This window comes from Pseudophryne corroboree, chromosome 10 (genome assembly GCF_028390025.1).
Source record: "Pseudophryne corroboree isolate aPseCor3 chromosome 10, aPseCor3.hap2, whole genome shotgun sequence".
Lineage (NCBI taxonomy): Eukaryota > Metazoa > Chordata > Amphibia > Anura > Myobatrachidae > Pseudophryne > Pseudophryne corroboree.
In genome coordinates this window covers 143,697,038-143,709,780 of record NC_086453.1, presented here as the reverse complement: position 1 = coordinate 143,709,780, position 12,743 = coordinate 143,697,038, and the positions used below count along the sequence as shown (strand labels likewise).

Here is a 12,743-nt window from a genome sequence, read left to right as displayed (position 1 = left end):
AGTCGGTGCCTTTTTCTGTTGGGGAGTGACTTGAGGTAGAAAGGTGGATTTCCCGGCTGTAGCCGTGGCCACCAAATCTGATAGACCGACTCCAAATAACTCCTCCCCTTTATACGGCAAAACTTCCATATGTCGTTTTGAATCCGCATCGCCTGTCCACTGTCGCGTCCATAAAGCTCTTCTGGCCGAAATGGACATAGCACTTACCCGTGATGCCAGTGTGCAGATATCCCTCTGTGCATCACGCATATAAAGAAATGCATCCTTTATTTGTTCTAACGACAGTAAAATATTGTCCCTGTCCAGGGTATCAATATTTTCAATCAGGGACTCTGACCAAACTACCCCAGCACTGCACATCCAGGCAGTCGCTATAGCTGGTCGTAGTATAACACCTGCATGTGTGTATATACTTTTTTGGATATTTTCCATCCTCCTATCTGATGGATCTTTAAGTGCGGCCGTCTCAGGAGAGGGTAACGCCACTTGTTTAGATAAGCGTGTTAGCGCCTTGTCCACCCTAGGAGGTGTTTCCCAGCGCTCCCTAACCTCTGGCGGGAAAGGGTATAATGCCAATAATTTCTTTGAAATTATCAGCTTTTTATCAGGGGCAACCCACGCTTCATTACACACGTCATTTAATTCTTCTGATTCAGGAAAAACTATAGGTAGTTTTTTCACACCCCACATAATACCCTGTTTAGTGGTACCTGTAGTATCAGCTAAATGTAACGCCTCCTTCATTGCCAAAATCATATAACGTGTGGCCCTACTGGAAAATACGGTTGATTCGTCACCGTCACCACTGGAGTCAGTGCCTGCGTCTGGGTCTGTGTCGACCGACTGAGGCAAAGGGCGTTTCACAGCCCCTGACGGTGTTTGAGTGGCCTGGACAGGCACTAATTGATTGTCCGGCCGTCTCATGTCGTCAAACGACTGCTTTAGCGTGTTGACACTATCCCGTAGTTCCATAAATAAAGGCATCCATTCTGGTGTCGACTCCCTAGGGGGTGACATCCTCATATTTGGCAATTGCTCCGCCTCCACACCAATATCGTCCTCATACATGTCGACACACACGTACCGACACACAGCAGACACACAGGGAATGCTCCTAACGAAGACAGGACCCACTAGCCCTTTGGGGAGACAGAGGGAGAGTTTGCCAGCACACACCAAAAGCGCTATATATAACAGGGATAGCCTTATAATAAGTGCTCCCTTATAGCTGCTTTATATATATCAAAATATCGCCATAACTTTGCCCCCCCTCTCTGTTTTACCCTGTTTCTGTAGTGCAGTGCAGGGGAGAGACCTGGGAGCCGTCCTGACCAGCGGAGCTGTGAGAGGAAATGGCGCCGTGTGCTGAGGAGATAGGCCCCGCCCCTTTTCCGGCGGGCTCGTCTCCCGCTATTTAGTGAATCCAGGCAGGGGTTAAATATCTCCATATAGCCTCTGGGAGCTATATGTGAGGTATTTTTAGCCTTTATATAGGTTACATTTTGCCTCCCAGGGCGCCCCCCCCCAGCGCCCTGCACCCTCAGTGACTGCGTGTGAAGTGTGCTGAGAGGAAAATGGCGCACAGCTGCAGTGCGCTACCTTTAGAAGACTGCAGGAGTCTTCAGCCGCCGATTCTGGACCTCTTCTGACTTCAGCATCTGCAAGGGGGCCGGCGGCGCGGCTCCGGTGACCATCCAGGCTGTACCTGTGATCGTCCCTCTGGAGCTGATGTCCAGTAGCCAAGAAGCCAATCCATCCTGCACGCAGGTGAGTTCACTTCTTCTCCCCTCAGTCCCTCGTTGCAGTGATCCTGTTGCCAGCAGGACTCACTGTAAAATAAAAAACCTAAGCTAAACTTTTTCTAAGCAGCTCTTTAGGAGAGCCACCTAGATTGCACCCTTCTCGGCCGGGCACAAAAATCTAACTGGAGTCTGGAGGAGGGTCATAGGGGGAGGAGCCAGTGCACACCACCTGATCTGGAAAAGCTTTACTTTTTGTGCCCTGTCTCCTGCGGAGCCGCTATTCCCCATGGTCCTTTCAGGAACCCCAGCATCCACTAGGACGATAGAGAAATACTCTTATTGACCACAGTTATAACAACATTACAAGAAATACAGTACACAAGAGGAAGACCACTACCTGTGCCCTGATGTGTCGTTGTGGTTTACAGTCTGCGTGTCTTCATTGTCCACTACCTGTATAAAAAATAAAAAAATACAATGACTGCAGTTACAGTATGTACAGTACTTTATCTATGGGTTTCAGGCTATGGATGTGCAGCACATGACTGTCCGAATTGTATTCATGTGCATGCTAATTCCCTACAGCGCCCTGTACTTGTGCCATTATGGCTGGTGACTCATCAGTGCAAAGCTTTGTTCTGCAGTGGCGATGCACCTTCAAGGTGTCAACAAAATAAACAATCTAATATTTGCCGAGAAGCCATGAATGCAGCACACCAGTTAGACAGGCCTGTCTATCCCCTTTTTATTAGTAAAAAAAACTCCTGAAAGGAACGCTGCTGCTGAACAATTCTGTAATTGTTCAAAGATTCTTTTAAAATATGGAATAAGTTCAGAAGATTCTAGCGACAGTGTAAGGGAGGCTCCTAGTGGCGCATTCAGGGATATTAGTTTTTACAGCTCATATGTATTATATGTATCATATGTTATCCTAACTTTTTTATATTGTAAATGATTATCATTAGCTGCAGCTGTGGTAGTAGTGTTGGTCGCTTTATTAGTATTGTTTTTATTTTACATTTTGCATCTAGCAACAGTTGGGTACAGAATAGTATAACACGCATCTTGGGGAAGTGTGTGACTATGGGGCAGATTTATTAAGCTCGGTGAAGTGATAAAGTGGAAGGTGATGAAGGACCAGCCAATCAGCTCCTAACTGTCATTTTTCAAACCTAGCCTGTAACATGGTAGTTAGGATCTGATTGGCCAGTACTTTATCACCTTCCACTTTATCACTTCACCAGGCTTAATAAATCTGCCCCTATGTACCCACACAAATGCAACAGTAGATGCTACATTCGGGTGTTCTTTCACTTTCTTGATGTGACTTGTGTAAATACATGGCTGATAAATTGAATGTCTGGATTCAATGATAAGAATTAGGGCCTAATTCAGATTTGTAAGTAAATCTTACAAATCCGATATTTAAGGTTCTGCATGCGCACGTTTATAACGCGTCTTGCTATAAACTGTAGCTTGCAGCCCCACCAGCAATGTGGGGGGTGCAGCAGGGGTAAGCGGCACCGTTCTTCAAATCATTTTGTAGGTGGACTGGATCCCTGTAGGTGTCCGGATCCTATGGCCAGTCAGAGTATGCATCAACTTTCAACTTAAACAGAATGACAGCGCTCTGCAAACCGTGTAAATCGCGACCGATGCACTTGGATGTCACAGATGCATGCAGGATGCAACATCTCCTACAGACGCCTCCTGCTGAATTAGCATCTTATTTGTACAGAATTGCACATTTGCTTCCCTGCAGCTGTGCAATTCCTTACAAATCTGAATCAGGCCCTCAGTGGGATCTCAAAGCATCCATTGCTCGAGCATTGTTCAATGCTGGCTCTATGGAGCAACTTCGAGGAGGAAGACCAAATGAGACGCCACCTCCTTTGAAGCATAGGGCCGTATCAGAGGCAACCCTTCAAATCGGATTCAGTGTGATAAATCCCTGACCTAAGCGTATGGAGGGAAACATGCTAACAGGTGCCACAATGCAGCTTACACACGTGTAACCAGGTACATCTGCACGCAGCGTGTCTTGAGCCTTTGTGCCCAGTGCTTCGCCAACTTTCACACCAAGCGTTAAAATCGGTCAAATGCAGTTCACGAAAATGGCTAACTTTCTAGGTATGAAACTCAGAAGTAAATGAGAATATTTGTGTTCTAAATACGGAGGACATTTCTGTTTCTGGATGAATATATCTAAAAATAGGCATTTAAAAATATATTGTTTTTCAACTTAAGAGGATTTTTTGTTTCTGGTCAAAAAAAAAAAAAAATGCAGTAAGCAACATAAGAACATATTGAAACCATCAGACATTTATTTATTTTAGCTTAAATTTTTTGCAAACCCCCGCCAATTTTTATTTCTTTTGTTAAAAAAAAACCCCCCATTCATGGCTAAAATACTGTTCCATGATAATATGGCAGTGATGGCTAACCTTGACACTCCAGCTGTTGTTGAACTACACATCCCAGCATGCCCTGCTACAGTTTTGCTATTTGGCCATGCTAAAACTGATGCAGGGCATGCTGGGATGTGTAGTTCAACAACAGCTGAAGTGTCAAGGTTAGCCATCACTGTAATTGGGCAACGCTTTATGTTGCAGAAGCATGTTGCCAAATCAAGTAGACAGAAGTATAAACGTATTTAGTTAAAAAAAAAACAACAACTCTGTTTTTATAAGCCCTGAAGACTAAAAAATAAAAAATAAATCTTGCATTAGGTTATCACAATTCATGCATGAACAGGTTAAAAGAAAAGTAAAGGATGAGACCAGATTACTGCAAGCCTCTGCGGAGTGGACATGTTGCAGTGAACCCCTCCAAGAAAGCTCCTAGAAGGATGCCCACTCCATTGGGTGGTATTCATGTGACCATCGGTCAGCAGACCGACGGTCACATGACCTGCCACAAAATCCCGCCCCTCACTATCCTAACGGTCGGCTTGCCGACCAACAGGGACTATTTCTACTCGTGGGTGTCCACGGCACCCATACAGTGGGAATAGCAACCCCAGCTTTAAATGTGGTTTTAAAAGGTTTATTAAAGCATACCAGCCTTACTCTTAATTAAATTCTTTTGACAACTCTCCAACATGCATCTCCCCTCATCCACCAACTGTTGGTGTGTTCTCCTTATGAGCAGGGCCTTCCGCCCTTTGTATCCTGTCCTAGCACATCCCATGCTGCCAATGCTCCGCTCTTGTGTCTCTTCCTTCCCTTTTACAGGAGCACGAATGCTGAATTAATTCCCACCAGTAACTCTTGCTTCAGCAAGTTGCCATACCCCTGCCCTTATAATATGTCCTGCCAGTCTGTGGTGTGATATTAAGGTTTTGTACTTATGCTATGATATAGTTGTCTATTGTACTTCTGCTCTGATCTCCTGTTAGTGTGAAATACTGTCTAAGTTTACCATGTTTGGCACTGCATACACTTTAGGGAGCCTTATAAATAAAAGCTAAGATTAATGGGGACTGCCGGCTTGTGCGTCCTTTCTGAGGCAAAGTGATATCCATTTCTAAGTCAATAACTGGTGCTGTGATCCCTTATACTCCTCCTTTTCTGGCTTCTTATTCTGACTCTCCAACGTCTTATAAAAGCAACCTATTGAAATTTCTCAACAGTGCCATGAAGGCCGTGATACAGCGATTCGCTGGAGGTCTACATCGCATTGGGATGTATATGTCAATGAAGGAATTTCCAGTAACTCCGAAGCTTCACAGCTACCTGGCATCCCAGGAACTATTTTTGCAATTAAAAGTACGAAGTATAGAGAGAAGCTTAGTGAATGAGTTCTGCCAGGTAAGTTGCAGTTAACACAGATAAATAACACATCACAAGTGATTACACAATTGCTACCCATCAGGTACGGCCTGTGTTAAGTTCCAAAGTTTAAGCTGTGTAATTTGCATTAACTGCCATCAAGCAACATTACCAAAGGGGAGCTCTCGGCTAATACAGATGTGAAAAGGACAATGTATACTTTACAGTTCCATATGAACTAAATCTGGCAGCCCCACAACACATTAGGGAGTTTCTCGTCCTGCAGAAGTGAAAGGACTCAAATTAGAGGCACAGACACATACAGACAGGAGAATTCCTGTAAGGACTTCCACAAATCAGATCCTGCCATATACAGTTCTAAAATGCACCCTGTGCTTATGGAGGTGCCCCAGCATCCCGCTCATCAATGTGCTACCGCTGTATGCTCCGGGAATTCAAGATGGACACACTCAAATACCTGTATGATGTCATGCACAGCATCTGATCAGTGTAGGGAGATCTTGAAGGCAGCCCAGCACCTGTGTGTGCGCGTGTGTGTTTTGTCATGAGGTCAGAGCCCCTTTTCAGGTGCACGTAGATGTGCCCTCTTATGATCTGCACCCTGCTTCAAATAGAACCTAGCGTGACCACTGCAGTATGCCTTAGGGCAGTGATGGCTAACCTTGACACTCCAGCTGTTGTTGAATTACACATCCCAGCATGCCCTGCATCAGTTTTAGCATGGCCAAATAGCAAAACTGTAGCAGGGCATGCTGGGTTGTGTAGTTCAACAACAGCTGGAGTGTCAAGGTTAGCCATTACTGCCTTAGGGCCAAATTCAGGCCTGATCGCAGTAGCAAATTTGTCAGCAGTTGGTCGAAACCATGTGCACTGCAGGGGGGGGGGGGGGGGGGGGGGGGGGGGCAGATATAACATGTGCAGACAGAGTTAGATTTGGGTGGGGTGTGTTCAAACGGGATGCAGTCAATTTACCTCCAATCAAAATCCCGATGGTCAAAATCCCGACAGCAATTGACCGACGGTCAAAAGGCCGACAGGTCAAAAGGCCGACATGAGTTTTTCATTGAAACCGACTTGTTCATACTTTACCATCCCAGTGGACCTGGAAGGGGAATATAATAGTGTGCCGAGCGCAGCAAGGACGCGGTACACTTATATGGTGTTCATGTCCGCCTATGTCGACATACACACAAAAAACAATGAAAAACGCATGTCAGTATTTTGACCAGTCGCCATTTTACCTGTCGGTATTTTGTCCTTGTCGGTATTTTAAATGTCGGTATTTTGACTGACGGGATTTCGACCGTCAGGATTTTGATTGGAGGTATTTCATACCGATCCCGTTCAAACTGAAATCTAAATTGCAGTGTAAAAATAAAGCAGCCAGTATTTACCCTGCACAGAAGCAACATAACCCACCCAAATCTAACTCTCTCTGCACGTTATATCTGCCCCACAGACAGACAGATGACACTTACTGTCTCCGCTGGCTCAGGCTCCTCGGTGCAGCTTGTGGCAGATCCCGGGCAGGGGAGAAGGAGGGAGGGGGACTCGGGAGCCGCAGCAGCGCTATGTAATTGGTGGCGGAGCCGCTACAGCTGTCCTTCTCCTTTCACATAGGCTGGCCGCCGCTGCCTCGACATGGCTCCCGTTCACACTAGAAAGCTTACCGGGTTGAACAGGTGTTCAACCCGGCTAGCTACCCGGGTAGGATTCCCGGATCACTTGATCTGGGAATTTGCAAGGGGGCCCTTTTCCACCGGGGAAAAACACGGCAAAATGCGCCCCCTCCCCCCGCGCACATTTACCCGTGTTTAAAAAGCTAGTGGAAAAGGGGTATTACATAGCGCTGCTGCGGCTCCGGAGTCTCCCTCCCTCCTCCTCCTTACCCCTGTGGCTCTCTCCACTGCTCTTAGGTGGCCTGCAGGCGCAGCCAGGCGGCATGTAATGAGTCAGTTTGACTCATTACATGCATCTGGCTTTGAGCCCCTTCACAGTGGCGGGCCCCAGTGCAAGGCACCGCTTGCACTGGTGGTAGTTCCGCCCCTGCACCCAATGGTATACTGTAAGCCTGGAACTCTACTAAAGAGTGTCACGGTCTGAGGCACATTCCTGTCACTTTCTGGCCAGGACACACCAAGTTGTACAGTTATTAGGAAAGACTATGAAAATGTGACTGGCTGAGTGTTTGTTCATTGGTCCTATCCTTGCCTGTTAGTGGGATCACAATCGACCACCCAGGGAGCAAATAAAGAGATACATGGCTCCTCGATGTCAGGTATGCTCCCAAGTCCTGCTTCAGATGACATCCCTGCAGAAATGCAGCGCAGTAGTGGAGATGGCTCCTGATAAAGCAGGACCTGTGCGGCTTGCAAGAAAAGAGTGGGCAGAAAGGACTCAGGCTGCAATTGGCTGGGGATAACTAGATAAATATTGGCCGACGCTCCCTCAGCTCATTCCTATTGGCCACGGTGAGTACTGCAGGACCCGCTCATTTTTTAAGATGCGCTACAGTGAATAAATAAAAGCCTAGCTGGGCGGCATTTAAAAAAAGCTGAGCAGAGCACCGGGAAAATTGATCCTCGAGAGAGCGCTGCTAATCTTTGAAAGTACATTGGTGAGGCAGGGAAGGCCCCCTGATACACAATTCTTTAGAAGCTTGTGACCAGCACAGGAATCACACATCAGTCACATAACACAAATACAGTACCATATACTGTGCAAGTTACACAAAGGCTTTCATGCATCGCAAATTCTATGTTACACTGGCAGCACATGGAATCCTTCCATGTTCAGGCTATCGACACGTGTCAGCTAAAGACATACTGTATCATAAGTTTCTGGGTGGGGACATCCACATGGAATGTACTTCACATATGAAATCATCAACTTGCTAATTGTGAACTACTAATATACTGAAATGCAAATAGAAACCAACTGGATTGCAAAATCTGAATGACTCAAAGATTATTTCAAAGATAGGTCACAGTAAGAACTACTGTATCATACAGGAGGCAATATAAAAGGAAGCATAATAGAAACAAGACAGAGCAAGGCTGGTAACCAACTACATAAAATGCATCACGGAAATGTGATTACTGGTAAACATTACAACTGACTTACCAACATTCAGCATGTAAAGTTAGCATGTCTCGTGACTACACCAATGTGTTTAAAGCCTGCTGCCTATATACAGTGGGAGAAGCCACCTCACCATCCTACTGTACACACTTACCCCTGTGTTTGCCGATCGTTGCTCTTTCCGCCATCGTCTGTCTCTTGTCGTCAAATGGTTGGTGTTTTCTGTTTCACCATCTTCTCTGCTAACTGCTTCAAGTTCTAATATTGGAGGGGAGCCCAATTATTATTTTTTATCTTATTAGAATAAAAAGAAAGTAAAACAAAAAGGGAAAAGAAAAAGCGCAACCGCAAATTATAGCTCAATGTCTCCCCACATTACACATCTAATGAAAGCATGATGTCAGGCTCTGTTACTGCTTGGTACAGAGTCTTTGATGTTATGAGCATTTAATGTAAAAAAGGAGAATTTGTTATTACTGTAAATTAATGGTGGTATGTGTCTGGTTTAGACAGCAAACATGTGAACACATAGGTGTGAGGCAGCAATGCTGACCACTATGCTGCCAAGAAAATGCAGCTTAGAGGTAGTGTGAAGGTACAGATGATAGGATCTACTTGAAAAGGATCAATAATGTGAGCTCAGAAGAGTTTTTGAAACAATACAGGAATTCTAGGTTGCAGGCTATAAAATGACCTGCATTTCTTTTTCTGGCTGTCAAATTCTAGGTGTATGTGACCTCCCAGCAAGGTCATAGTGGACGCTTCAGCCAATTAACTAGCGCTACAGCTACTGTTTCTGTGGTGCCAGACTCGCAGGGGCTTATCAGGTACCAGCAGCCTACTATGGCATGATCAGAGTTTAGCCAAGCACTGTGTGCAATGACAAGCTGTAATAATTCCTCACTATAAAACAGAAATACAATGAAACATCGGTCTGACCTTTCTTTGTTGGAGAATTCACAGTATTTACAGGTGCAGATGAGCTAGTTTCAGTGTTCAATGCTAACCGAGATCTCCTGACCAGCTCCTGTTTTGAAAACACAAGGTAAAAATCACTATAAATTGTCAGGATGAAGTTTTTTTTTTTTTTTAAAGGACAGGACATCCAATATAGGGGTACATTTACTAGGCAGTGATAAAAACGGAGAAGTGAGCCAGTGGAGAAATTTCCCCATCAACCAATCAGCAGCTCTGTATGATTTTATAGTATGCAAATTATAGATGTTACTTCAGTGCTGATTGGTTGATGGGGCCACTTCTCCACTAGCTCACTTCTCCGCTCTTATCACTGCTTAGTAAATGTACCCCATAAAGAGATATGATTAATAAAACTACACTAGGCTATTTTTTTTTCTTTTAAATCACTTGCATTGTTATAACAGAAACCTGAGATGTCACTGGCCTTTCCTTATAGAAAGTGGTTCGCATTTCTACTTGTGGAATTTACTTTCATCTAGAACTGCATTGTTTAGGTCGCTGCCCATGTGTGCTCAACTCCATAAGAAGCCCTGCAGGCAGATATCATACACAATAACCCTCTAAAAAAAATACAGTTTGGGGGCACCACCTGACCACAAACGGAAGACCACAAGCATGGCCATCTAAGTTTGAGCTCAGTCTATTGTACGCATTACAAATGAAACTCCAGGAAATTGCTGGAGAAATAGCGGCAGATTGCCCATGGTCTCTGTGCAGAGGTTACCACAAAAAAGTTATGGCCGCATCAATCTCTTGTAGTCACCTTCAAGTTGCACATTTTATTGTGGTCTGTGGGTACAATGGGTGTAACTTGGCATACAAATCAAAGGATCTCGAAGCCACGCTATTTCTCCAACTGTTTTCTCTAGTGGTGTTAAATGTGAAACAAAAGCGCAAGTTATTGTTTGTGAGCCATTAAACCAGCCATCTCCATAGCTTACAAGTGTTTCTGTTTCTAAGGAAGGATGATATAGAATTATTCATCCAAAATGCATATGAAGAAACCCGATCCATCACCATTTTATAACTTAAGAGGGCATTAGAGATTCCTAAAACGCTGTTCAACCACCAAGAAATTTAATTCTTCACCTTCAAGCAGAACTTAAATCTTTCCATATTCATGGTGATACCATAGCTTAAATCAGATCAATCACTTATATGCACAAATAACACATATGGGGTTGGAGGGAGGGGGGTGATAAGGGGATCCAATTTTCCCCAAATATTTCACGACAGTTGGCCAAAAATTGCAGCAAAAACGGTATTCCGCGGGTATGCGGGCTTCCAAACGGGTTTCCAGCGGAAAATTCTTGCAGTGAAAAGTATAGGTGAAAATGGGATATCAGCCTGTACCCCCAAAAGTGTATTGGAGATCACATTAAAGAGTTTTTGGGTATTTAATTGTGTGAAATGGCTGTTTTATATATATATATATATATATATATATATATATATATATATATATATATATATATATATATATATATATATATATTTTTTTTTTTTTAAGAACTGCAAAAAAAAAAAAACCCCAATAGCAAGCAAGCTTTTTTGTGCAAAATAAATGCTCTCATTAAACTTGGGGTGCATGAAAATGTGTATAAGTATATATTTGTGTTTTTTTAGGGTACTTAAAAAGAAAAAAGTGAAAACAGACCGACTAATCCCACCAGCAAGTCTAAAAATATCTGTCCCACTCAAAGCAACCCAATATACCCGTCCCATATCTTCAAACCCAAATTCCATTACTGCACTTTTTCACCCCCAAAAATGACATGTCAGTATTGGTCAATTAAAAATCATTAAAAACTTCAACGTGCCTAATTAGTCATTTAGGGAACTGGCCCAGGGGTTCTGAACCAAATCCAGACATTTTTACCTTAAAAACAGGAAACTTTTCACCTGCTTAGAGTAGGCGAGGTGAAAATTTTAGAAAAAATTATCACTGATAAATTTTTCTGGCTAATTGAATAGGGTGTAATCTCAATCTGCTGAAAAAGTACAGTTTTTCGCGGGAAAAGTCCTTTATCACAGCTAACTGAATGCACCCCTTTATCATCTAATATCTTATATAGTTCCCAAAATGTAAGTTTTCCCACTTGCATAGAATGCCATCGGAATACTCTGCTGGAGATGCATAATAAAATGCACTTTGTGGGATGTTGTGCATAAATCATATAATGGTGCCAAGGCACTAAAGATAAGAAAGTTAGAAACGGGGCAAGCATTTTACCCCAAAAAAGCACATCTCATGCACAAACTGTTTCAAATCCATCCAGACTCTGAAAAGTACCAGCACTTTTACTAAAATGTATTTATTGAAGCAGAATCACAGTGAAATACAGTTCACCGACTGTGCCCTTGTATTTCACCATTTATTTCAGAGTTTGCATGGATTTGGTGAGTGAATTATACCACAGAAGCATCATTAAGAAACTTGTAAGCTCAATTAAAGTTTATAGAAAATAATAAAATATTACTACATACATTTTTAAAGGAAACAAGCTACTGTATGTTCCGGTTTTGTTTGTTTTTAGAATTATGACACAATCCACCTTCTACAGCAGGCCTGGCCAACCTGTGGCTCTCCAGATGTTCTGAAACTACACATCCCAGCATGCCCTGCCACAGTTTTAGCACTCCTTAATAGCAAAACTGTGGCAAAGCATGATGGGACTTGTAGTTTTTCAACAGCTGGAGAGCCACAGGTTGGCCAGGCCTGTTCTACAGTATGCCACTGTAAAGAACAATGATCAAAAATGTCCCAGCAACAAGATACTCTGAACAGAACCCTCTCCACCATCCAGTGGCGTGTAACATATGCAACATCTTTAAGGCAAACATGACTATACAGAGCCTGGAAACCTATTTGCATCCCTGTCACTTTCACTTATGGAAACATGAAGAATAAGGTGGGGTACTAGACAATGACTGAACCCACTTACGTACAGCTTATATGCAAGCGCACCTTTAACAACTTCCTGACTGGCAGGCTATCACCTTGTTAATAGGCCAGTATTCACAATTTGTAATTTGACAGGGCTATCAAGAATTTGCCATGCCACAGAACACCAAAATACAAGGGCTCTGAGGCAACTGGTAGCTGTGCAAGGCCTCCGTGAAGAAAATGTGGCCAAGAGGTTGTAACCAA

General features: G+C 43.6%; 1 protein-coding gene across 6 annotated transcripts in view; it reads right to left on the bottom strand.

Annotated features, from left to right (window-relative positions):
* PPP1R12C (protein phosphatase 1 regulatory subunit 12C) overlaps window positions 1-12,743 on the bottom strand; it is a 404,850-nt gene that overhangs the window by 39,348 nt on the left and 352,759 nt on the right. For all 6 annotated transcript variants that reach the window (XM_063942836.1, XM_063942835.1, XM_063942838.1 and 3 more), the window contains 3 exons: window positions 9,554-9,641; window positions 8,769-8,872; window positions 2,140-2,195 (listed from right to left, as the gene is read on the bottom strand). In XM_063942836.1, the coding sequence (XP_063798906.1) occupies window positions 2,140-2,195; window positions 8,769-8,872; window positions 9,554-9,641 (248 nt within the window). The remainder of the gene's footprint in view (window positions 1-2,139; window positions 2,196-8,768; window positions 8,873-9,553; window positions 9,642-12,743) is intronic.